Here is a 25,005-nt window from a genome sequence, read left to right as displayed (position 1 = left end):
CAGTTTCATCCTGCCCCTGACTGACGACTTCTCTGTTCTTCAGTCCCTCCAGATGCCGAATGTCGGGCGGCCGAGTCTGGCCTGCGAGACATGCAGAACCCGCCGTGTGAAGGTTAGCAATGCTTCTCCTGCAGAGCTCTTGACAACATGAGACCGATGGGGGCACGACTAACGCGTTAAAGTGCGACTATACGCGACCAGGGTGCCTGCGATGCGAACGTCTCGGCCGGGTCTGTCCTGGCTATCGTGATCTGTCGGACTGGGTGTTTAAAAACCACACGCAGACCTCCCTCGGGGCGTTTTACAAGGGGACAGCGCCGAATCCAGTCGCAGAAGTCACTCGAGGCGGTCATGATTTGGCATCTACAGACAATGCCGCTCGGGGGGCGGCGAGATCAGGGATTCCAGACGCCAGCTTTGCAGTGACGCACATCCCCCCTGCGTTGTCTGATCCCTGGGAACCACATATCGTGCCGCTGATTCTCAGCCAGTTCTCCTTCCAGCAGCGGAACGGGGTGACGGCCTACGGCGCGCTGGAGTGTTTTCCTACCCTAGTGTCCCGCGCGGAGGAAGACTCGCCTCTGATGCTCGCCTCTCGGGCAGTTGGTTCCGTGTATTTTGCCAACCGCGCGGGCGCGTCCTTTGATCGCACCGAGCACGGTGTCTCGTACGGCAAGGCGCTGCGTGCCGTCTCCAAGGCCACGCAGGATCCGGTCTCCCAGCTCGACGACCGGACCCTCCTGGCTATTTGGCTTCTCAGTCTGTACGAGTGTCTGTTGGGCACCCACGGGCTAGACATGGTGACCCGTCCCGGCCCGGAGAACTGGGACATCCACACCCAGGCCCTGGTGGACATCCTTCATCTCCGTGGGCCGCGGCAGCTCGCATCCAGGACGGGCTGTTCCTTGTTCTTCTTGGCTTTTAATACAATTGTACGCCTTGCTTTCTCTTCTTCTTCTTCTTCTTCTTCCTGCTTACCTGAGAGACAGCAAACTCGAGTCCTGCAGAAATGTGACGACCCCCCATTCGAGACCGCCGGCTGGTTCGAGATGATGGCTGCGTCTGGGTTAAGCACAGCGGTGCCTTTCGTCTGCGTCTTTGACTTTGGCTACCAGGCGTCTTTGATCTGCAGTCGGATCCGACGCGTTGTGCTTGCGGAACCCCCCCTGCAATCGACTGTGTTGAGTATCTGGGCCGCGATCGACGAGTTTACGTCCCGCACACAAGGTTACTTTGAACGAGTGTGCATCACGGACGACGAGGACGCTCTCGTGCTCCACGACATGGCTACTCGGAACAACATCGACGCGATGCATCTCCGCGTGCAGTTCTGTGTCCTGGAGCTGGTGTCTTATTGTTACACATTTTACACTTCGTCCGTGGAGAATTCTCGATTACAGCAGATCGCAAATGCCCTCCAGCTCTTGCAGCGCCAGTACGCCGCGATCCAGTCCTCCCGCCAGAAAGCAGATCGCATCCTGCGCACCCTGCCCTACCTCCTTGCCATCGATCCGCTGCACGGCCCGCTAGCGACCTCTCTCCCGCAGTCCGCCAACAGACAGCCCAACTGGTCGGACGCGCTGAGAATCATGTGGCCGCTGCGTCTGCTCGCTGCCTCGACAGTCGTCCTCGACATACACAGACAAGTGGCCGGGGAGGCGCTGAAGCGCATAGCGTACGAGATGGGGATCATGCAGGCGGTTGGAACGAACTTTACAACGTTGAGTCGGTTGAAGAGGAATTGAAATTTGGACATTACTTTGAGTCTTTCTTCTGAAGACATTCTCACAGAGATACTGTATATGCATATGCCCATCCCTGTCTACTACATATGTTGGCTGTCAATACGAGTACCTGCAGAATATACCATTGGTGTACTCCATAGTTACTGTATTCAATCAGCAGGCTGTTGTTACAATTTCAGCCCAAACAGTTAAACAATAATTCAGTTTATTCTACTCTATACAACTTGCCTATGTTTACGCACTATACAGTACGGAGTACTGTGTTGCTATACCGTACTGTGTTGTACGAGTATTTAATACGCAGCCCTACCCCTCATTACGTAAGGCCGATCCTCGGCTTCTCCAACGAGGGGTCAAGAATTTATTCTTTTCTCTGCCTTTCTTTGACTCACCCCTCCTTCAATTCAACATTGACTGAAGAATAACAGTTTCACGAAAAGCTAATAACAGTCGATCACCTCAAAATGGCCAACCGCTTCATCCTCACCCTGTCCTGCCCCGACCGCCCCGGCATCGTACACGCCGTGACCGCGTTCCTGGTGCAGCACAATCTCAACATTGTGGAATCGTCGCAGTATGGCGATGCCAGCTCGCAGCGGTTCTTCATGCGCATGCATTTTGCCGAGACACCAAAGGAGGGCGAGGAGGCATCGGCGGCCAGCCTGACGCTGCAAGACGTGCGCGCGGCGTTCGCCCCGACCGCGCAGGCGCTGGACATGGACTTTGAGATCCACGAAGACACGCGCAAACCCCGCGTGCTGATCATGGTGTCGAAGATCGGCCACTGCCTCAACGACCTGCTCTTCCGGCAGTCGACGGCCCAGCTGGGCATCGAGGTGCCGCTGATTGTCTCGAACCACCCCGATTTCGCCCCCCTGGCGGCCTCGTACAACATCCCCTTTGTGCACCTGCCCGTGACGGCGGCAACAAAGCAGGAGCAAGAGGCAAAGATCATCGAGCTCGTGCGCGAGCATAATATCGACCTCATCGTGTTGGCCCGGTACATGCAGGTCCTCTCGCCCACGTTGTGCGACGCCATGTCCGGCCGCATCATCAACATCCACCACTCCTTCCTGCCCTCTTTCAAGGGCGCCCGCCCTTACCACCAGGCTCACGACCGTGGCGTCAAGATCATCGGTGCCACCGCCCACTTCGTTACTTCGGATCTCGACGAGGGGCCCATCATCGAGCAGAACGTCGTCCGTGTCAGCCACGCCATGAGCCCCAAGGAACTCACCCACGCCGGCTCAAATGTCGAGAGCAACGTCCTCGCCACCGCTGTCAAGTTCTTCGCTGAGCGCAGAGTCCTTCTTAACGGCCACAAGACGGTCGTCTTCAATTAATAAGTTCTATATATCATACTACACAAACATATCTACGGTGTTGGATAGATGGGTTGGCGTAAGCCTTTTACATATATAGCAAATATAAATATTTTTCAAAAGTTAATACTAATCCCTTACACAAAATTAACTGACGTCCCTGAAATCAATATATCCGCAGCATATGTACATCGTTTCCCTCCACAGAATCCATGAAACAGCATTCGATCACCGCAGGGACACACCGTCCCGCCCCCCGGCGAGGTCAGATTATAGTCGCCCGTCTTGACCAGCTGCACGCCGGTCTTGGTGTAGGGCCCCGTGACGGAGCTGGCCGTCGCGTAGCGGATATCATACTCGCGGTCTGTAAAGCAGTGCGTCGAGTAGAAAAGGAAATACGTGCCGTCGTGGAGGATCAGGTTCGGAGCCTCGACGAGCGGCCCGTCGCTGTCGTCCCGGTCGAGAATCTGCACTGCCTCGCCGACGGGGGTGAAGCCATCGGCCGCGACCTTCTGCAGCATGATCGGGGTGGGTTGCAGCGGCGCAACCCCGTTGTTGCAGTCGCCACCGTGCCCGATGCTGTTGCCGTCCACCTTGAACACCACGTAGCGCGATCCGTCCGTGTCGAGAAAGCCGGACGGATCAATGGACCCGCCTTGGTCTTTCCGGCAGGAGAGAGGCTGTGGGTTGGGCACATATGGCCCCGAGGGATCTATGCCTGCGGAGACGGCGCTGCCTATACAAAGGCGGCTTTGCTTTGAATCCCCGGAATAGTACAGGACGTATCTCCCGTCGTCCTACATTTAGTTCTATTAGTAAATCACAAGCTGTCTCCAAAGGAGGAATACCACAAACTCACCCGTTGGATCACATCTGGGGCCCAGTGGTAGACGTCAGTCTCCCATTCGGCAAAGGTGGGCAGGGCTTCTTTGTCGAGCAAGGTCCAGGAAACAAAATCCGGCGATGTCGCAACCTGCACTCGTTTGCCATTCGAGTTCGTTCCAAAGGCATACCATGTCCCGTCCTCGCCTTTAATGAAGCTGGGGTCGGGGAAGTCGGTATCCAATGCCAACCAAGGACCTTTGGCTCTTTTGGCGGCCAGCGAGGCCAAAGCCACCTGGTTCAACGAGATGGATAGTGCCAGGGAAAACGAAGAGACTCGCATCTTTACTCCTTTCTGATGAGAAACTTATGTGGATTGCGCAAAAGCCAAGAACCAGTCCCCGCTAATTATATTATAGTAGCATCTTCAAAAGATTTCTCTGGTGCATACATGAGATGTTAGTGGCGCCCCTGGCATGAGATAGGAGAGAGCAGTCTGCATTCTTTCTTGGGGGGGTGACAGCCCTATCATCAGGCATGAGGAATGTTTAGACTCCGAAGACAGTCGTCTGGCTTTTGACATGGAGGGTAAGACGTGGCCAGCGTTAAGGCCTCCCAGCGATGGAATGTATAGTAGTGGCTGTAATGCTGTACTACTTGAAGCGTACACTGAGATCTAGACTGAATGTTATTCAATTCACGTGGTCGTAACAAATTAATAGATGCTCACCACAAAGAAGGGATCCAAAAAGTACCTCCTGGGCCTAATCAAGGGCTAAAACACTTGACATCGAGGTCTCAGTGAGCAGGCAAACAATCCTTTGTAGTCCACGAAGACAGTGTGAAGAGACTAGAGTGCCAACAGGGAAATGCATCACATGTCAAAAGAGAGCGAAGGAGGTACCTCCAGCCTTCCAATGCGATAGTCATGTCTAGGCGGTGATGGGGGAATCGCATGTGTAGAGACATTAGTCTCATGGAATATCGTCGATAGACGTCACATCCTTACTCTCAGTGGCGTTAATTCGGTCTCTTATCTCTTTGCTGTGATAATAAACTTCTCTACGAAGCCTGTTGATGGATCCCAAGGGTCTATGGGCAGCCAGTCCTCTCCACGGGTCCAGAGACATTCGGTCTTCCCAGAATGTCCTTCGGGCATGGTTCAAACTGTCTTGGGGTGGGAAGGAAAGAACAGCGAGAGTTTGGTATGGTGCCGTCGTCTGGTCCCAGACAATGCTTGCGTCTTCTGTTGGATGATGGAGAGCAGAAGTACCAAGTTGGATCTATGGGTGTTAATCTCGAGAATGGACTCGCCGCCATTTATAAAGTGAGACACTGACCTTGAACTCGTACCGTGCCTCTTTATCCTTGAAATGCTCGGAAAGCCAGTTTCCCAAGGTGCCAGACGCAGCATCTTTCGTTACAGTCTCGTTACTCTTCATCTTCATTTGCTCATTGGCTGGAAACAGTGCCATATGGCCATACCAAGGACCGAAGCCAAAGGCCGACTGCGAAAACAGAGAATGGGAAATCACATTGGTGTTGGGTAACTGGTACGGCGCATGTTGCTTGATGGCATCTGTACGAAGCTTGAGTGCAGCGCTCTATGATAATCTTAGTATAAGGTAAAGGAAGGCGTGGAGACCCAAATACCAGTGCGGTTGGATTGTCAAAGTTTTTCTCCCGCAACGTCATAATATCTAAGGTCGTGTCGAGGTTGGTCAACTCAATCATAGGCGCGTTATTGAAGAAGAAGTCCTGCGTCATGGTCTTGTTCTCTACACCTTCCAATCTTTCCCCGTCCACTCCGAAGACCTTGAGGGCCAGCCCCCTGGGCGTGGCTTCTTTGTCATCCAGCAACAGGTACGGCTCATTCGCATAGCGGGCAATCACATCATATTCCCTGCCCGGCTCATGGAAGACCCCCTGCCTCAGTTCAGTGGGCAAATCCTCCCGGACCTTCAGCTTGCCCTTCACAACGCCAAGGGTTTTGACATGCGTGGCACGGAAGCAGTGGCGGTGCTTGTCGAAGTTATGCTGCTGCATCCGAGCCATGACTGCCTTGAGCTGTTCGACCTTCTGCGGCTCATCTGGTCCAATGTTTTCGACTCCAGGGGTATTCCAAGGCAGGTAATTGTCAGTCGCTGGGGCCGGGGTCATTGCCATCTTCGCGCTGATCACTGCGTAATCTATCGGATGCTGTAAACCGCCTGTCATTTTCATTAACTATTCTGGTTGTAGAAAGGTGTCGACAATATTCAATTTGGAACTAAAGCATGAAATGGCTTTTATACTTACCCTGAACCAAGCTGCGGCATTTCGGAAACTTGGATGATGATGTCACCGTTTAGATCTGGGAACAATCGCCCTGTAACCACGATACTCCCTGCCAGAATGCATTGTTAGGTCGTCGAAGAGCAGGAAGAGCATTGAGGGACGTCTTGTCCTAAGCTGTGTTGTAGAAAGAAGACTCCATCTTGGAAATCAGAGGCTGTCATGTGACCGGCAATTCCAGCTAAAGCTGCCGTCGCAGGAAAATTTGCACCACCAGCACAACATCCTCGATGAAATGGACGCAATCCTTCAGAGAAATAGAGAGAGAGAGAGAGAGAGAGAGAGAGAGGCCCCTTTAGATGATCAATGCTGATCACCCAGAATCTAGAGAGCTTCTTGATCTGCCGATCCAGCTGGGCCGGGCCGCTATCAAAGCGACGGTGGAGCAGAGGTTTGTTTCGTCTTTTGATCCCTTTCCAGTCGAGTATTTCTAGTGCTAATCGGTTTAATAGTGCAGTGACAGTATTGTTGGCTCTTATACACTATTCGTCGGGTTTCGGGCTATAATAATGGTGGAATTTACTGCATTGCAGGAACTACCACAGGACCCCTGAATGGCTTTATTATCAAGAAGCGTCAGTGACAGCCCTGCTCTGTAAGTGCTTACAGAGTTTCACTAAACAGTTGACTAGTTAATAGCTAACTAGGTAGTTAACTATTAATTAACTAGTTAGTAGGATCCGGTCGTCTGTCCACCACTCCACGCACAGCACACGGACTACGGAATGGCCAATTACTTCGATCTCACTAAACCCACATCTGACAGTGCAGTGGGGTGTCATAAGTTTGAGCACTCCACTCTACTACCCTTACGGGGTATACTGGGTATTATATCTAAGCGGTTAGACCAATCCTGAGATGCTCTGTTGCAGACGGGGATATGTGAGGCTCAAGAGTCAGAAGCCAAGAGTCGAAAAGCCGAAGACTTGCGCCCTAAGCTGGACCTGACTCGATTAAGTCTACACCTTAATTTGCCGATAAATTCTGCCTCGGAATCTGAAAGGGTACCCTGTATAAACAATCCAATGGCATTTGATTCGCGCATCATGCAGAGCTAGGCCACCTGGACAGTCTGACAAGAACTGCCATGTTTTAGGCCCATTCGTCTAAGCCAAAGACAGATTGGTGGAAATTTGAAGCGAGGACTATTTAACCAAAGGAATCGCGCTGTTTTCCTGAAGGAAAACTAAAACAAGAGAACAGAAAAAAGGGAAAGCCTTGACTTGAATTCTGTTGCCAATAACACTCAGGAAGAGGTACTCGATACCTGGATACCAAAAATGACTACCACTGTCGCCTCGAGTGTTCAGACAGCAGCGATTGCTGCATCAACAACAGCAAATGCGGCCACCACAAGCACTACGGCAACGGCTACGACCACTACTGTCGCCCTTGTCACTGTATTTACTGCACCGTCCTCTTGCTCGTCCAGTTGGACTTACGAAGCTTCCACCTACAATGGCATTTCCAGCGGTCTTCTATTGCAGAATGCTATTTCCGAAGATATAGACGGAACTTGTTTCCCACCTGGCTTTGATCAGAGTGGACGTGTCTTCGAGGACCAGATCTTCAGCCCCGGCGCCTGTCCCGACCACTATACCACCCACACACCACTTCAAGTGAGCGGCGCGATCACTACCGCCGCCTGTTGTTTAAAGTAGTTTCCTTTTCCGTTTTCCTTGGTCAAGTCAGGTTAGTGCTAACAGTAAAACCTCTTGACAGGAATTTCACGTTTTATACTTCGTCTGACTACCAAGGCTGTTTGAGCACCTTCACCGGATCAACCAGTGTGGCCGCACGAGCAGGAGGCTTCGGTTCCTCGGACTACACCACCAGCACCACGATCTCTGGCACCTATACAATGTGGGGGCTTCCGATCGTCATCGAATACCAGTCCAGTGATTTGAGTCTATACACGACAGCCACGGCAACATCAACGACTTCAACGACATCAACGACATCAGCGGCTCCCTCTACCCAATCATCCTCTTCCAGCAGCGGCCTATCAACAGGCGCAAAGGCAGGCATTGCTGTCGGAGCGGTCGTTGGTGCATTACTGCTCTTGGGCCTGTTTGGCTTCTGGCTGCGTCGCTCGAGAGCAGAGAAACGAAGGCAAATTACTCCTATCGCACCCGAGACGACCTCCCAGCCAGCAGAACTATACCAGGATCAAGTCTATGAGGCGCCGGCGAATGAGAATGCAGTGCCGATAGAAGCAGACTCCACGGCGGTCAAACCTGCTCAACCACCTAGTGTTGTTGCCGAGTTGCCATGATAAAATCTGCTTCGTCATCTCTAGCCCATACGAACTTCGCCAGCTCCTCGGGCGTCAAACATTACTTCCCTAATTCTGCAATTTCACGTACAGCTTACTACATCAGTCTTGCCATCTGGCAAGCAACAGCACCAAACTGTACTAATAAATGATGACTCTACACTACGGCTACCTGTGAATGAGCTCATGATGTATTTTGAATCTAATTAATACACATCTGGTTACATTTATCCTTGGGCAACCATTGATAAAATCAGCAGCTATACACTCATGATTCTCCAATGTCAATGGCAACATCGACAACGGAGTCGATCCCCGTTTGCCAGTATACCTCTGGCTGGAAAGACCAAACATAAAAAAAGCGCGACAGTTCATTCATGAGTCATCAGGGTCCATCGTAACTCACTCCCAACGCCATCCTATGCCAAGAACAAGAAGAGGAAAAAGAAAGCAGACAACCATACATAACCAAAAGCTAGGAGAGGATCCACGTCTCAAACGGGATTCCGCGCAGCTGTTTCCTCCCCTCCGAGGAAGTATACAATTCCGGCTCAAAGTCACAGACCGAGGCATACTGGCGGATGAGATGGCGCCAATAGCACGACTCGGCAGCCGGGGTGAGGTATCGATCGCGAAAGGTGCGGATGGCGTTGTCAGCGATCTTCTCTGCGACGTCTGGATGGTCGATGAGATACTCGATCTTGCGCTCCAGATCTGACCAGTCGCGCTCGACCTCGACAAAGTTGGCTTCAGGCCCCGACGCAACGAGCGCAGCATGGTGTGCCTCGCGCCATTCCAGGCGGTGCGAGACCATCACCGAGCGGCAGTTGAGCAGATACTTGCCCCGGCCGGAGAAGCTGCGACCCTCGGTGTGCGCCAGGAACATGTACCGGCAGTGATCCTCGATGGGCAGGAGGTTCAGCCGTACATCGTCCGCATCCTCCCAGTCCAGCACCCGTATGCTCGCCCAGCTCGTTCCCCGTGCAGCACGGAGCAGTCGCCCGCGCAGCTCCGGCGAGGGAGCCAGACTACCCCGCCACACCAACTGTTTCTTCTTCTCTGCAAAGGGCACCTCGGCGTCCACCGCCGCGATCCGCTGCCTGGCCGCCTCGTAGGGGCCGATCTGCACCTCAGGCCATGCCCAGTACCCAAAATCCGGCATCAGCCAGACCGCATCCTTGTCTTCGTCAACAGCTCGTTTCGAGTACGCCCAGACAGGCTCGTTGGTGCGCTGCACAAAATCCTCCGTCGTCAGGATAAACTCGATGTTCGGCAAGGCCCGTCGACCAGGAAACGCCTGCAGGGCGCGGTGCAGCGAGCTCAAGGTCGCTCTCGCACGCGAGAACGTGGCCTTCATGCCCTGGACGTCAAGGATATAAAGATCCCCCTCATAGATGACCCCGCGGACCATTGCGTCGTCGAGCGGGCCCGCGATCTCCTCATACCTGATTGGCGTTCCCTTCTTCTCTCTCCTCTGCCCTGCAGACTTGTCGAGCTCAACGAACAGTTTCGGAAAGGCAAGCTGGCACTGTTCATCTGAGAGACCGTGGTGCGTCCCATCACGGTCCACGTGGAACTCCCACGTTGCATTCCCCGCGCGATCTTCCTGCGAGGCAAAACATTCCTCGGCCTGATAGGACCCAACGCGAGGCCGGGTCGGAAATGATGATCCCCCTAGGCTGGAGCTTCGGCTTAGAAGCAGGAATATGATGGTGATGAGGACGGTGGTTGTGATGCCTAGCCGGATGGATTGGCTCTGTATGATCATTTTAATCTATATATATGTGTATATATGTGTATGTGTGCGTGTTTGTATATATACTCAATGCTTCATTGCTGGTGATATTCAGCTATATGCATAGCTTGAGTTATTGAAGAAGTAATGAATGGGTGAATTCGAAGGCTGTTGTCATTTACCCAACTTGTTGTCATGGCAACCCATCAACAAGTCTATTAGTAGTCAACCATGACGTTGCTTCCGACTAAAAAAATCGAGTACCAATTCTAAATCAATGATATTTATCTCTATCTATGTACATGGAGAGAGCAGTGCCACTGCAGGGGATTCAGGGGTATCTCAACATAACAATGAAAATGGAACGACGGAGTGACGCCAGGTCTTCAACAGATCTCAACAGATAATCAGTCCAATAAGTTCAGAGAGATGAAAAGATATGAACAGAAATCAAAAAAAAAGATGAGTGGGATGAAATGACTGTCAGCAGAGAGAAAAAAAAAAAGGGAAAGAAATGTTAATTCGACTCCCGCCGCCCGTTGCTAAAGTAGCTCTCGTCAATCTTCAAGATCCACTCGACCTTCTGCGCCTCGGTGCGAGCACCAAAGAGGAACGTGTTCTGGGTGCCGTAGACGGCGAACACGTTCGGCCGCCCTTTGACCGACCCGTCCAGCAGGCGAGCAAAGTCCGGAGCGTGATCGATACGGGCGCTGCGCAGGTTGATGGCGTTCAGCTCATCCCCCTCGGCCGAGTAGACGTGTAGGTACGGCCGCCGCAGCTCGATGAACCGCCGCACCCAGTGGCTGTTCGTGTCATCGGGCGTGAGCAGGTAGCCCGTCTTCAGGGCCGACGGGTTTTTGGGCAGCGTCTGGATCGTCGCAATGTACCGCGGCTTCAGCATCGACGGGTCCGCTTCCGAGGCAGCAGAGGCGGCAGAGGAGGAGGGCGGTTTCGCGTGCCAGGCAAACGCCGCGCCGCCCGCCGGGGGTTCTGTATTGCTGCGAACCAGGATGGAGTCGGTGGGATCCTTCTTGGTGACCCAGAGGTCCAGGTACTTGCGCAGCAGCGCGGCTTTGCGCTCCGTGAGCTGCTCTCTGCCACCGTTGAGGCCATTGCTGCTATTATTATTACTATTATTATTGATGAGGGTGCGAAGAGGAGTGGATCGGCCACTGCCTCTGACGGGTGAGGGCGACGGCATGAGACTGCCGGCGCTGAGCGAGCCGCGAGCCGCGTGGAGCTCCGCCAGCCGTTGCCGGCGCTTGCGAGCGGTGATATAGTCGCGGATGAGCGAGATCTGGCGAGGCGACCACGCAGTGAGCAGCTCCTCGCCCTTGACGTAGTCGTTCTGCGTGTTCATGCGCCACAGGTCCGCCGCCCGCTTGGCCGACACGGGGCGGATGGCGAGCGAGAACATGCGGACGGTCGAGTGGACGATGCGTGTCGTTGGCCAGAACGACTTGAACATGGACTGCGGACGGATGTATGTGCGGCCGAGGATCTGCAGCGTCGGGTCCGCCTCGAAGACGACTGGTTCCTGCAGCCGCGAGGAGATCAGGTCCCAACGGACGGTGACTTGGACCCGGTACTTGTCGGCCGTAACGCGGTCCATCAACAGAGACCCGTGCAAGCTCGAGTCCCACTGGCCGACAATCGTCACGTTGGAGGTGCCGTCAGCGTTGTCCTTCATCGTCGGTGGCTGCACAAATTTCAGTGGCACGTCAGGGGTTTGCAGGTCCTGATCCGGGATCTTGCCCCACGGGTCGAGTAGGCGGACAGCGCCGACCCGGATATTAGCGATCTCATCCCAGGGCAGAGACTCGGTCGAACTATACGTCATATTGATCAGCACGCGGCGCTGCAGACCCTGGTGCAGCTGGTAGGTGCCCACATCCAGACTGTTGTTCTGGACCACCTCGACGGGGAGATACTCGCCCGACTCGGTCAGCTCGAGGATCTGGAGCCGCGCAAAGACGTCGTGTCGTTCCTCCGAGTAAAACTCTGACTCGGCGATACGGGGCGACTGGCGTTTATGCGGCGACGCCCCCTCGGTCGAGTCGCGCATCTCGTCCCAGCTGAGCAGTTTATCCAGATGCATCTGCGTGACCCGCGCGTAGACGCACACCTTGAGCGCGGCGGTCCGCGGGCTCGATAGGGGCAAACTCATACTGTGGACGCTCTCGAAGCGGATGGGGCTCTCGTCAAAGCCCCCGATCATCTGCGTGGTCGTTGCGCCACCTTCTTCAGAGATACCGGGAACGAACAGCTGGGCGTGCACGTCAGTACCCTCCCACTCGGCGAACCCTACCATGTCACGCATGACGACGTTGAATTTGAGGGTAGAAGAAGGGGCCTGCGCCGACGAGGGCTCGAGAGACAGACGAATGATGCCCACGACGCTCTGCGTGTACGGCGAGACCACCTCGACCGAGAAATCCTGCACGCGAGTCTCAAATACGGCCGTCAGGGGGATATCGGCATCGCCAACGAGGGAGAACTGCGGCGAACACGGCTCCGAGAAGGGATTCTCAAGCTTAAAGTGTCGGATGTAGTCCGGCCGGTCGATGTACTGATGCACCTGGCGCATGGCCTGGACGCGGCGCTGCAGCTTCTCAATCGACCATAGGTGGATGACACATTGCTTGAAGTCGATGACACGCACGGCAATGCATGGCTTCTTAGCCTCATCCAGAACGACATCTTCGTCCCCGGAGATGCCATTAAGCACCAGATCGTACGACGAGGCCATGTTGTGGCCGTGGTCGATCACGGCGAACTGAAAGACGACGTTCTTGTCCATGATCTGGCTCATCACCTGGGCTTCCTTGAGCAGCGACGCATGCTGGAGGACGTTCTCCGCCATCCGGACGTAGTTACGCTGCGACCAGTGACGGAAGACCGACCGGGCCAGCTCGATCTCGTGCGGTTCCAGTCGGGCAAACCCGTTCTCGTAGATCCGGGGCACCGGTTTGCCCATCTCCTTCATCTGCAGCTCAAACACCTCCTTCTGCTTTTGAAGCTGCTGCTCAAATTCCGCTTTCACAGTCTGCAGTGCTTCTTCCATGCGTGTCTTTTCGAGCCGCAATTCCTCCACATCCTGAGTCGGCGACGCTTCGGCATTCCGTAGTCGGTCGCGGTACTCGTCCTTCTGTTTGTCAAGCTGTCGTTGCATCTCATGGCGCACAGACTGCAGGGCCGAGTTCGACGAGTCCCCGTTTCCTCCATCCTCCTCCTCGTTTTGACGCGGGGTGCCAGGGATCGTGATGGCCGTGTCAAGGGAGAAGTTGTCGATCGTGCCGTTCGACATGTACTTGTCGCGAACGAGGAACGAATTCAGGGAATCAGAATCCTCGTCGTTGTCCACCAGGCCCCGGCGGACAGCTCGGATCTTCTGCACGTCTTCAAAGAGTGCGTCCAACTCGCCGTCCGGCAGGTGCGAGATGTGGTCCGGCCCCAGAAGGGCACTCACAGCCTCGCGGCGCGCGTAGAACCAGTCTGACTCGCGGCCGCGCTGCGACGGCATGGGCGAGTCTGCACGACTTGAATCGCCGTCCATCTCGGAGCCTGTCTTGCTCAATGAGCGGTCGTGCTGGATCTTGGAGGGTGCTGGCGAGCCAAGTTGGCTGGTGGCCACGGAATGGCGCAGCAGGCTCTGTTCGACTCGTTCGGCACGAGCTTCCTGCGGATGGTTGAAACGAAAGATATGAAAATCACCCAGAATGATGCGAAACCCGCTCCTGAGCCGCTTGGGTTTATCGATACGCAGCCCGTTGACCATGACAGCAGCGCCCTCACTGGGCACAAGAGTGACGGCGTTGTCTACATTCTCGAATGTGCAATGGTTGTGGAGAATCTTGGATCCATTCAGTCGGATCTCCACGGTGTTTCCCTGATCCATGTTGCCCACCGTCGTCGTGCCCGGCTTGATGTTATACACGAGACACTCTGCCAGGAGAGGGTCGTCACTCAAGTTGACCAAATGCGGCATCTTCTTCGGGGTGCTCAGACCGATGAAACCCTTCTCGATGCTGATTCCTAGCTCCTCTAATGCAGCCTCGCGTTCTTTGTGGATCTCCTCGGTCTTCTGTAACTTCTCTTCCCATGTTTGGTTGAGGTCCTTGTACAGCTTTTCACTCTGATTCAGTTGTTCCACGATCTCCGCCTTGCTGACCTTCTGCACCGTCCCATCGGGTTTTTGGATCGAGACCATTTGCTTCTCGAGGGGCGTGTCGGGCGGGTATGATTCTTCTGCAGGGAGACCACCGCTGCCGCCACTGCTGCCGCCGCCTAGCTTTGATCGTAGCTGGGCCAGTTCTTCCTTCAATTCGCGGATCATCCGTGCGTTGGGGTCCTCATTGACGACCGCATGGTTCTTGATACGCTTGGCGGAGTCGGCATAGCGCAGGGTACTCAGGGTTTCGTCAAAGTTGATGTCCGCCGGCGAGATGGCGGCGATCATGGCGGTCATCGAGTTACCTCCCAGCGAGTCCTTGAGCAACCAGGTGAGAACGGAATCACGATACGGCACCAGCGAGTTCCCTTTCTTCTTGCCCGTCGAGGAATCCGCCAGAGCCGCGATGACTCGACCGAGTGTTGAGAGCGAGCGGTTGATCTCGGCGCCCTCCTTCAACCGCGCACCTGTCGCGCCCGTCGACGTTGCTCGCTCCGAACCGGCCAGATCGACCAGACTGATCTTAGCCACCTTCTCAGTATCCATTGAAGTCTCGGCGTCGTGTCGTTTCTGGGTGAGGGTCAAGGTAAAGACGGCGTGGGATCGACTCGAAGTTTCGTTCATGTTGGTCGCGGCGACGGTTCGCGCCTTGTTACCTTCGTCCATCAGGTTCTCGATCTCGTCAAAGGATCGCACGACGAGCTTGGCGAGATCTTCCACGTAGGGACCGGTCGATGGGTGCTCGCGGACCTTGAGACCGCCCTTGTTAGACGGGTTCAGCAGGTCACGAACGCGCTCGTTGTAGATCTCGAGGTAGGAGACCTCGACGGTGCAACCCAGATTCTTGTCCTGCTGAATGGCGGTAATGCGTTCAAACATGGACTGGCAGATTCGCGGGATCACACCAAACTCCTTGCCGTATCCCATCATCGAGTATGACTTGCCCGAGCCGGTCTGTCCGTACGCGAAAATACAATTGTTGTAGCCTTGGAAGGCATTGTCCAGCAACGGCACCCCCAGATCATCAAACAAATTGTCCTGTCCGGCGTAGTTCGAGTCGGTCTTGTCGAAGGACCAGTACGACCGGTCAAACGCGAACGTCTTGGGGCCCTCGGGGGCCCCCTTCGAGCCCGTCTTGCGAAGCTTCTCATCGGCGCCCGGCGGTGGCGTGAGCACCGTCTGGTTGCCCTTCATCTGCACGATACATTTTGCTCCTCGATCGATCTCTGCATCATCATCATCATCATCGTCAGCCTCTCTCCCTCCCCCTTCTCCTTCACCGTCACTCTCCCAAAGAACCCTCGCCACTCACCTCTACTGTTAAACGGCCGCACTCTCACCACCACCTTGATATTTCCTCCTCCGCCGGCCATCGTGCCCTGCACCCCATACACGGGGGGCCGTCCGTCTTCAGTCTCTGCGAACGGTGGCTAGTACGCGACTCTTGCAAAGAACGCGCAGCAATCCAACCGGCACGCCAGGTGCCTTGTTGAGGAGAAAAAAAAGGAAACAGCCACGATCTTTCCCCAACCTTCCTTTTCCTCCCTTTTTTTTTCCCTCTCCCCCTTTTTTTTCTCGTCTCCCTTTCCTCTCTATTATCCTCTCCTCGAGGATCAACCGTTGCGACTTGGTTTCGTTGGGTCCCCAGGGTCGCCAGGGGGACTCGAAAGTTTAGTAAACACCACACGTCTTTTCGGTCTGGTTTCTGTCACCGCAACAAATCCCTGTCGTCTGTCGTACCACCATCCAGCAGCTGCAAAATCAGCGTGGCTGCGAACTTTCCAGGACGGGCAAATAAAAAGGGCGGGAGGGATGCCTCCCTCGAGTTATTTGGACGGGGGGGGCGAGACTCGAGAGGGAATGAATTGGGGGGGGAAGGTTGCTATGCGCGAGTCTCCCTCTTTCGCTGGCAGCACGGGATGCGGCCCACAGGGCTTAGTCAGCAGGGTCAGGGTGCAGTCTTAAACAGAAGTATTAATTCGAGGAGGGATGAAAGTTGATTGTGATTACAGTGATTAATTGATGGAGATGGTATTGGCAGAGTATGTACAGTGGTGGCTATATTGACAGTGTTCCGTACAGCGGTTATATACAGCGATTATGCATCGATAAAACGCTCGGTCTGGAGCACGGCATGCTCCCAGTGGTCTAGTTCGACGAGCTGGTTGCGATACGCGCGCTGGTCGCTGGGGAGGACGTGGGAGTGCTGGTGCAGGAAGGTGTTCATCCAGTCGTCCATCTGGAAGGCGTCCTCGGCGTTTGGGGCGCGCAGACAGGCGTCGTGGAACGATTTCAGGCGCGCCATGGTGTGGGCGAGCCAGGGCCAGACTTCCATCAGGTTGGTGAGCATGATGAAGTTGCGTTCAAGCAGGATGCGGGCCTGCGCGATGAGGTCCGGGTCCGTGTCGAGGAGGAGGGTGTGCAGGTGCACCGACGAGGAGATGACCAGCAGGTGGCTGATCAGCAGCCAGACGCAGTTGCACCGGTGCTCGTGGGTGCCTGTCCAGAGGAGGCGGGTGATGGCTGTGGCGTGGAACTTGCACCGCTGGGCGTAGACGAGGCGTTGCGCGGACATGTTCGGCGTGAGACTGTCGTGCAGGAAGCGATAGTACAGTAGGATGGCGAAGTAGTGGTAGCCGAAATGCAGGGCCACGAAGACATGGCCCATGCCGCGCTCTGCAATCTGCGCCAGATTCGCGTCGGTGTCGTGCAGTGACGGCGGCAAATCCACCACCCACTGGTCCAGCTTGGAGGAGAGGTCTGCCACGGACTCGAGGAAGCCCTCGTCCATCGTGTCCCCTGCATACCGGGCCGAGTCGTTCAGGTCTTGGATCTGCGCTTTCAGCGCAGCCAGCGGGATCATCTGCCCCCACATGCTGGTCTTGCGGAGGATGTGGTCATTGTCCAGTTCTATCAGGTCTACGGCTGCGTCCGGGCCGAGCTGCTCAAAAGCAGCCTCTTCCATCGGCCATGGCCAGGAAAGATCCAGATGGAATGTTCGCGGGAAGCCACGGCCGGTGGCGATCCAAACGTCCATCATGTAGATGGACCACCAGACTGTTTTCGTCAGATCGAGACGCTCGTCGACACATTCCATAGAATAGATAGGCCCGTCCACCTACCTCGCAATTCGATTTCTCTCTGCAGCGGATCCTGACTCAGGCGGTGCGGCAGCCCGAGCAGCTGCACAACCCGATTGGCAATGCCGCTGCATAGAGCCTCGGTAGCTGGGTCGCCGTCGGCGATGGACAGCGAGCTCAACAGATGACAGACCTGCAGCGTGACGATCGATATCTCCATGGTCTGAATGTTCAGCATGTTCCGTGCCGCCCGGCCCCAGGTGTGGCCTCTGTCCCACCGATCTACGCCGTCAAAGTAGCTGTGATTCGAGAATCTACCAGGGTCAGTCCACTAGAGGGGGGGCGCTGATCCTCACAAGATCAGTGAGCGAACGATGGTAGATCCTCACCGTGCAACAAACGCTGATATGCTGAGTAAGATGATATCTGGAACCGTATTCTCTTCAAACGCCCGCATAAACGACGGCCGGTGGAACAGTGCCCCCTGGGTGTCGTGCAGAGTCGAGAAGTAGACATCCACCAGGTCCTCACAGACATCCCGCGGAGGCAACGGCGACACTTCCACGGGCGAGCATGACTGAGAGCACACTCGAGCCGTCGTACACACCGCCGCCTGAGCTGCTGTAGCCTCCCCTCGAGAAGACCGTTTTGTCGCCGCCGACGACGACACTCGCGGCCGCGGCCTTGTCACCAGTGAGCAGGGCAGTCCTTTGCTCTCACAGTAGGTGCAGCACACCATATTGTCGTTGACATCGCATCTCTGCTTCCGACTACTACATTCATTTAGAAAAAAAAAGGGGGGGGGAGGAAACCACTGTCTCACTTTCACAGGCTAGGACGTACCGGCATGTCTTGCACGCTGTAGCAACTCGCATGGTCACAGCTGCATTCACCTGGATCCCCTGGGATACGTCTCGGGGTCAACGTCTAGGCGTACATGATGCATCCCCGGTCTCCGTCCATGGGCAGACAATCAGGATCGCCCCCATCCTCGCTCTTCCTGTCGCTTGAGCTTGGTGGTGAGTGTGTTCAGGTGACCTCGCCCGCTAACCGGTTTGGGTTTCCCCGCGCTGCCTAAGGAGAGAGTATGGATGCCTCAGGCATTAAGGTGCCTGAGGCAGTACTTACACCCTCTACCTTCTCCAAACAGACCTTCCAAAAGCAATGCTTCATCTCCATCCACCGTTTTATCAAGACTAAGTCAATTAGTTGAGGGCAATGCAATGCTGAAACAGTGATATTCTTACCAACTAAGATCTATCTCTAGGACACCTCTATCCAAGTCACTACACCGTCAGATTTATATAAACCCCCCACAGAATGCCCACGAGGTTAGCCACCAACACGCGCTGTTCCAGCGGCACAACCGTCAGATTCACCAGGCTCACCACCGGCCAGACTTTATACGATGCGATGAGCATGGGGACAGTGTTCTATCAGTTAGTTATAGACAGTCACTGGGTGCGTTAGGTGAGGTTTTTTTTTTTACCTCGCGCAGGTTCCCCTGGATTTCAGCCATGGTTGAACCTCTGAAACTTCCGATGAGAGTGATATAAAGCATTGTATTGAGCAACGCGCCGATGCTCTGGTCGAGAACTAGCTTGATGGTCGTGTTGACTATGAATGTGTGCATATCTTTCTGGTGGCCATTATGAAGAGAGGTATCGACCGGGAAGCTTTCTTCCAATGTTTTGCCCCAGAGGTAGTTCGGGGGTGTGCTTAGGAAGTTATATAATGCGCCATGCAGGATGGGAATGGCATTAATCTTAGTATTAGAAAGAGTATTAGAAAGAGCATTAGAAAAGTGTTAGAAGAAAATATTGTACCTCTCTTTTTATGACTTGCGCCAGGGCGGCGGAGAGTGCCCCGAGGAGAGACGAGTGGAGTGTTATTCTGATGATTGACATTTCAATAATGGTACCTGGATAAAATATTCTACAGAACCCAAGTTATCTATTCTTGATACAAGGAATGATTTAGAGTGAAAGAAGCGGAATTAGTCAATTCCCATTGGCTAAGAATGACTTCATATAAGCCAGACAGATACTCCGTGCTCTACATATTTATTGTACAATACTAGGCACTGAGATAGTTATATAGCATCATGCTACATTGTATAAAACGAGTCTATTTAGTGTGTATTTAGGGCTTTACAATAATGCGCTTGGTACCTGATTTGCTGCCCAATACCAGGTATATATACTCACTCTACTCGCTCTTCCGTGGGTCTCCATCTATCTCCTAGAGTGATTACCTATACTTCTGGGAGATTCAGGTGAAAGTATAACTCTCATTACAGTTGCATTCTGTAATACGTCGAGGCTACCTAGGTAGATGCACTGACAGATTGAACTGCAAGACAGCGCAGTGTGCTGATCCAGAACGGTGCAAAGATGAGCACAGATTATACATAGTATCGTATATCATCTCATTTGAGACTTTTCTCGAGAATTAGAATAAGCCGTGCATGGACACTCGTCTGATATCCTGTGATTAGCGAACTTTGCTCCTGTAGAGCACCAGGTAGGTAGGCTGTGTTCAAGTGGCAGTGCCACTGGCAGTTCGCGCCAGCTCATCTTCGCCCTATCACGGCCCAATCCAGCCAGTTTGGTTGCACGATTGGATGTGCTTCGGCGGGGCGCAAGACGTGTCTTTTCATCTTGCTTCGCTGGAGGCGGTCGCCACGGATCCACCCACTAACTTGTCTTTTTCTTCAAAAAGAAGAATGACTTGCTGGCGCGGGCTTTGTGTATTAGTAGGTACTGATTAGTGCGCTGGACCTCATCTGAGATAAGGGGGCTGTCGCTGATGATTGGTGTCATGGAGATGAATCTAAGCCCCCGGTTCCTTCAGTATATGGAAATGGGAAACGGGGTACTCGGGCTCCATCCGAGTCCTTACTCCGTACCCCATACGGAGCACGCTGAGCATGGGAAAGGGCTCCAAGGTTGATTGGAGACAAAAAGAAGCTGAGGCTAGTGGCGCCTTGCACTGTACCCTGCGTCGAGCACGTTTTGCTGTGAGGCATATCTTCCCGCTTCGAGAAGAAGGCCGAAATGACCTGGCAATTGCCGCTGGTGCTTGTCGAATGGAGACCGAGAATGACGAGCGAAGATCACTGGGATGAAACGTCAAGCGGCAGTCCGATTCTGAGTTTGACTGAGTTTGAGCACTGAGCACTGGGCACTGAGTGGATGAGAGTGATGGCTCAGAAGTATGAACCATCAGCTGATAAGCATGCTCGGTGTACTCGCCATGGATTTGTCTTTCAGCATTGATCCGTTCGTTCTTTTATTGACTCGTTGACCTGATTGTAGACAGCTTGGTGGAGTGTTGATCAGTGAGTGTTGTGGTTGGGACTCGACGGATTCGACTTGGGCAAGCGAGATTATGTAAGACATAACGTGACCGTCAGTAAGCTCTTAGTCTTAGCTTACTTAGCTTAGCCTAGGCTGCCTACTAATCACCTAGGTATCTATCTCACTGTCTCAGAGTAATCTCAATATTAACCAAGAGACTGAATTTATATTTTTATATTACTAGTCTATAGTTCTTTGCAAGTACCACTCTGTATCTAGGTAGTTCCTCCGTACTACATACTCTCTGTAGTAGTCTGTCTCATGAATGAGCTCTCCTATTCGTGTGATGTGATAGTGACAGTGGCTGGTCTGACATGGCGGTCAAGACACGTGGGGCTATGACATCAGCAACCGGTACTACACATAATAATAGAGAATACTAAGGTTATAATACTGGATAGTATATGGATAAATTATGGTATTATTATATATAAAATCACAAGATAAATAATCAAAAAGTCTATACCACGATAGCTCATAATAATCAACTACCTAATAAATTATAACTAGGATAATAACGAGTGACCTCTAAGCAGATCCGCAAGAATTTACCGGATTGGTCGTGGTATGCTGCACGTGATGACTCGGACTCGATCAGGATCTGATCCGAGAGTCCCGACGTACAGCTTACAATACGGTATCACTCCATCGAGCAATCTATGTAGGTAGTATACCTACCTAGGTAGACTCAGCCGATAATAGTTCGTTATAAGTGCGGTTTATAGGTATATGAATGATTGTCACTCATATATACTAGTATTTATAGTATATATAGTATATATAGTATATTCTACAGAGTAGTATGCTACTATCTCCTTGTAGTACTACTAGCACTACTGTAAGGTATACCTGTAAAAATACTAGTCAATACGAGCCAGTCACCCTGCTGCGCCAGCCGTACAAATGCCCCATCGCCCGCTCTTCCTCTCGCCAGCCTTTCTCCTCCTGCTCTCTCTCGTTGGCTCTTTGGCCTTGCCTCCTCACTGCTTCCTCGACCTCATCCTATCATCATCTCCCCCTCCGTGACACGCTCACTTTATTCCCCCTCTCCTTCAATCAGAGCACGAACTGGTATGTATTTTATCCCTTCTGGCTCTCTCTCTCTTCCCTGACATCACTCGTTGCTTCTGTCCTCCCCCCCCCCCCCCCCCCCCCCCCCCCTCTCTGTCTCCCCTCCCTGTGCCATTCAATTCCCCCCTCCCCGCGAATCATCCTCTCTCCTGCCCTCTCCCTCACACTGTCCCCTCGTCAAATCAGAGAGGGCTTTCCCATCGCCTTTCCTCTGGTCCAGACAAAACCTCCAGATCATCCAACCCAATCCCTTTCTTTCGCCAATCCAAATCCACTGTCCCTCTCGGCGGAGAACCTTCCGATCGTGCGGACGCTCCCCCATCCAGGTAAACCATATCATTCCAATTCTCTCCGGCGCTCTTCCACCCAGCAGTGTGCTATGCGCTGCGATGCGACGACTTCCACCAGACGCCCCAGCGTCTTGGGGTCCTCCATATCGCTTTTGATCCATTCTGATCCTTGGTTATTGTCGCTGTCTATTTTATTATTATATTTTTTTTTCCTCTTTCGAGATAATTGTTCTGCGACCGCTGCCTCTTTTTGTTCTCTGTTGCGGTCGCGTCCCACGCGTCCCTCCCGGAATTTTCCTTCGCTACCATCTCTGTTTTATTATCATCTTCCTTGATGGAATAATTTTATGCTGACAACTACCCTGTTCCCAGTCGCGCCTATCTCTAGTTCTTTTTCATTTTCATTTTTTACCTTTTGGCGTTTTTCCTGCGTCATCGCACACACCCTGGACTGCCGGGCTGTTGTTGTTGTCGCTGCTGCGCGCGCCGCCGGTCTAGTCCGAATTCGTTGGCCTCAGGCGCCTTAGGCTCCAGGTATGTCTCGCTGCCACACACTCAACCTCACATCCTTACCACTTAACACCTTGCCAACGCATGCATCCCTCTCTCTTCCCTCCCCCCCTCACTTCTATTTCTGATGGTTGGCTCGATAGGATTCCTGCTGTGCCCTGCCGAGGCTCAAGCTAAAGTGTGTGTTTGGCTCCGCACCGCCTCAGATCACCCCGAGGCCACGAGGCTCACCACCACCACCACTACCCAGCGGGTATAGACGGCGTAGCGATTGTCTTGTGCTGTTTCTGCAGGCGCAGTCAATCTCCTAAGGCATCGCCGTTTTTTTTTTTCTTTTTTCCTCTATTTTTTTTTTCCCTGCTCTGTGTGTCTGTCTTCCTTGACAACGCATCAGCCACCGCTCCCCCGGTCGAGAGGGCGTTAACCCACCCCCCTCCCTCTTTCCATCCTTCTCTTGTCCCTCTTGCTTTCCCCCCATCCGGGTGGCCTGCTGCATCAGAGCCCAACCACGTTACACCCGGTCGTCGGCAACGTAATCAGACGTATTCGACAGAAAAAGACCGTCGAACCGCCGTCGAGGACACCGGCGATTCCCACCAAGAACAGAAGGAGAGAGAGAGAGAGAGAGTCGCATCGTGTGTATGTATGCCCCTCCAAAAAAAAAAAAAAAAGAAGACCAACCAACGTCCGAATCTCCGTTTCCCTTGACTCTTCTTCCCCACCTGTCACAGGTCCAGTGACCGATCGGTCCTGCGCTTGGTGCTGACGAGTTGATCCTAGGCTGCAGGCGCTCCCGTTTTAACTCATCGAATCATCGCTCGTACACCGGCAAACACTGTCGCGCGCGCGCAAGATCGCGATCTCGTCAGACGTTGAACCAACAACCAAACACCTCGTTGATCTTTCTCTCATCGGGTTATTGACGAATCATTCGCCTAGTCCTGGTTTATTTTATCTTATTTTTTCTTTTTGAAGGGTGTTTTACAACTGATTTACCCGACCGTCGATTCGGTCGTTGAAACGCTTTCATGATGGAATACCCCCCCCAGTACCAACAAGCCCACGGCCAACATCCTCATGCGCAATCGCATCTGCCGGGCTCCTACCAACCACCCCCGCAGGCCGGCCAGCCGGTGGGGTCCATGACCTCGCCGACAAACCCACAAGCCCACCTGCAGCAGCAGCATCAGGCTTCACCCATTGTCCCCTCGCAGAGTCATTATCCGCCCGCGCAGAATCCCGCCGGTCCTGTCCACCAACAGATGAATTTTCCGCAGTCATACGGCGTCGCCGCAGCCATGCCGCAGCCCTACGGCATCTCTCCGACCCAGGCTGCCGCCATGGCTACCGCTGCCGCCTCGGGGCAGTTCTACCCCCTCCACCAGGACTCGATGGCGGGTCAGATGGCCCAGGGCCCCCGCGGCTCCCCGCGCATGGCCGGCGTCCAGGTGAAATCCGACCGCAACCCTCGCTCGCCGCCTCAGATCCCTGGCCAGATGCCCCCAATGGCCTCCCAGGTCACCATGCAGCAACGTCGGATGAGTCACGTCGGCAGCCCACACGTCCCCAGTGCTCAGCCCGTCATCAACCACGTCGGGCGGCCCTCGGTGCCTCCCACCATGCCTCCTCCCCCACAGCCGTCCGTTCAGCACAGCCAGCCGTCGCCCGAGATGGTCCAAGGGACCGCCGAGGAGTCGCCCCTCTACGTCAACGCCAAGCAGTTCCACCGCATCCTCAAGCGCCGTGTCGCTCGTCAAAAGCTCGAGGAGCAGCTCCGTCTTACCTCCAAGGGTCGCAAGCCTTACCTGCACGAGTCGCGCCATAATCACGCCATGCGCCGGCCCCGTGGGCCCGGTGGTCGTTTCCTCACCGCTGACGAGGTCGCTGCCATGGAGAAGAACCAGGCAGCTGGCGGCGGCGGCGGCGGCAGTGGCGCCCAGGACTCCGGTAATCACAGCGGCAAGTCTGGCGCCACCGACTCTCCCTCCATCGGCTCCAGTGCTCAGAAACGCAAATCCAGTGATCTGTCAGAGGAGAAGGAGAACAACTCCAAAAAATCAAAGACGCGACACAGTGCCAGCGACAGCGACCCGGACTCGGGTGAGCCTTCCGATGAAGAAGGCTGATCTCTCTTCTTCCGTACCGTGGATGGCTGCACTCACTCACCTCCTTTTCTTCATCCTCCTTCTTACTTCGTCGTATGTACTTGGTCATCACGGTTGTTCTGGAACGGACGTTTGGTGTTTGTTCTCAATTTATTCTATTCTATTTTTTTTTTTTTTTTCATTTTC

The 25,005-nt window shown here is 53.9% G+C and overlaps 10 protein-coding genes across 10 annotated transcripts; 4 read left to right on the top strand and 6 right to left on the bottom strand.

Annotated features, from left to right (window-relative positions):
• ASPZODRAFT_2070938 (hypothetical protein) lies at positions 1–1,929 on the top strand. The gene is made up of 3 exons (XM_022727651.1): positions 1–112; positions 183–932; positions 990–1,929. Exons 1-3 carry the CDS (start codon positions 53–55, stop codon positions 1,743–1,745), a joined length of 1,566 nt encoding a protein of 521 aa, XP_022580688.1. The 5' UTR covers positions 1–52; the 3' UTR covers positions 1,746–1,929.
• A 203-nt stretch (positions 1,930–2,132) lies between these two features.
• Positions 2,133–3,197, top strand: ASPZODRAFT_133182 (hypothetical protein). The gene has a single exon (XM_022723209.1). It carries the CDS (start codon positions 2,210–2,212, stop codon positions 3,086–3,088), a length of 879 nt encoding a protein of 292 aa, XP_022580687.1. The 5' UTR covers positions 2,133–2,209; the 3' UTR covers positions 3,089–3,197.
• A 7-nt stretch (positions 3,198–3,204) lies between these two features.
• Positions 3,205–4,232, bottom strand: ASPZODRAFT_67443 (hypothetical protein; the record flags this gene model as incomplete). Its single annotated transcript, XM_022729460.1, has 2 exons — positions 3,205–3,864; positions 3,927–4,232. The coding sequence occupies 2 exons, from the start codon at positions 4,230–4,232 to the stop codon at positions 3,205–3,207; spliced, it is 966 nt and encodes a 321-aa protein (XP_022580686.1).
• Positions 4,233–4,863: 631 nt separating this feature from the next.
• Positions 4,864–6,106, bottom strand: ASPZODRAFT_142798 (hypothetical protein; the record flags this gene model as incomplete). Its single annotated transcript, XM_022724885.1, has 3 exons — positions 4,864–5,172; positions 5,230–5,493; positions 5,543–6,106. The coding sequence occupies 3 exons, from the start codon at positions 6,104–6,106 to the stop codon at positions 4,864–4,866; spliced, it is 1,137 nt and encodes a 378-aa protein (XP_022580685.1).
• Positions 6,107–7,503: 1,397 nt separating this feature from the next.
• Positions 7,504–8,498, top strand: ASPZODRAFT_142797 (hypothetical protein; the record flags this gene model as incomplete). Its single annotated transcript, XM_022724884.1, has 2 exons — positions 7,504–7,880; positions 7,946–8,498. 2 exons carry the CDS (start codon positions 7,504–7,506, stop codon positions 8,496–8,498), a joined length of 930 nt encoding a protein of 309 aa, XP_022580684.1.
• Positions 8,499–8,973: 475 nt separating this feature from the next.
• ASPZODRAFT_152378 (hypothetical protein) lies at positions 8,974–10,266 on the bottom strand (the record flags this gene model as incomplete). Its single annotated transcript, XM_022725848.1, has 2 exons — positions 8,974–10,104; positions 10,222–10,266. The coding sequence occupies 2 exons, from the start codon at positions 10,264–10,266 to the stop codon at positions 8,974–8,976; spliced, it is 1,176 nt and encodes a 391-aa protein (XP_022580683.1).
• Positions 10,267–10,750: 484 nt separating this feature from the next.
• Positions 10,751–15,777, bottom strand: ASPZODRAFT_67303 (hypothetical protein; the record flags this gene model as incomplete). The annotated part of the gene is made up of 2 exons (XM_022729447.1): positions 10,751–15,615; positions 15,717–15,777. The coding sequence occupies 2 exons, from the start codon at positions 15,775–15,777 to the stop codon at positions 10,751–10,753; spliced, it is 4,926 nt and encodes a 1,641-aa protein (XP_022580682.1).
• A 496-nt stretch (positions 15,778–16,273) lies between these two features.
• Positions 16,274–18,452, bottom strand: ASPZODRAFT_133177 (hypothetical protein). The gene is made up of 3 exons (XM_022723208.1): positions 17,874–18,452; positions 17,527–17,798; positions 16,274–17,461 (listed from the first exon to the last, which is right to left on the bottom strand). The coding sequence occupies exons 1-3, from the start codon at positions 18,221–18,223 to the stop codon at positions 16,503–16,505; spliced, it is 1,581 nt and encodes a 526-aa protein (XP_022580681.1). The 5' UTR covers positions 18,224–18,452; the 3' UTR covers positions 16,274–16,502.
• Positions 18,453–18,457: 5 nt separating this feature from the next.
• Positions 18,458–19,391, bottom strand: ASPZODRAFT_16767 (hypothetical protein; the record flags this gene model as incomplete). The annotated part of the gene is made up of 6 exons (XM_022726838.1): positions 18,458–18,558; positions 18,613–18,680; positions 18,732–18,770; positions 18,829–18,917; positions 18,974–19,249; positions 19,311–19,391. 6 exons carry the CDS (start codon positions 19,389–19,391, stop codon positions 18,458–18,460), a joined length of 654 nt encoding a protein of 217 aa, XP_022580680.1.
• A 3,901-nt stretch (positions 19,392–23,292) lies between these two features.
• Positions 23,293–25,005, top strand: ASPZODRAFT_2070377 (hypothetical protein). The gene is made up of 2 exons (XM_022727650.1): positions 23,293–23,353; positions 23,495–25,005. Exon 2 carries the CDS (start codon positions 23,743–23,745, stop codon positions 24,838–24,840), a length of 1,098 nt encoding a protein of 365 aa, XP_022580679.1. The 5' UTR covers positions 23,293–23,353; positions 23,495–23,742; the 3' UTR covers positions 24,841–25,005.

The sequence above is a fragment of the Penicilliopsis zonata genome (assembly GCF_001890105.1).
Source record: "Penicilliopsis zonata CBS 506.65 unplaced genomic scaffold ASPZOscaffold_8, whole genome shotgun sequence".
NCBI classification, from domain to species: domain Eukaryota; kingdom Fungi; phylum Ascomycota; class Eurotiomycetes; order Eurotiales; family Aspergillaceae; genus Penicilliopsis; species Penicilliopsis zonata.
The sequence above is the reverse complement of the archived record's forward strand: the minus strand, read 5'-3'. Positions and strand labels throughout refer to the sequence as shown.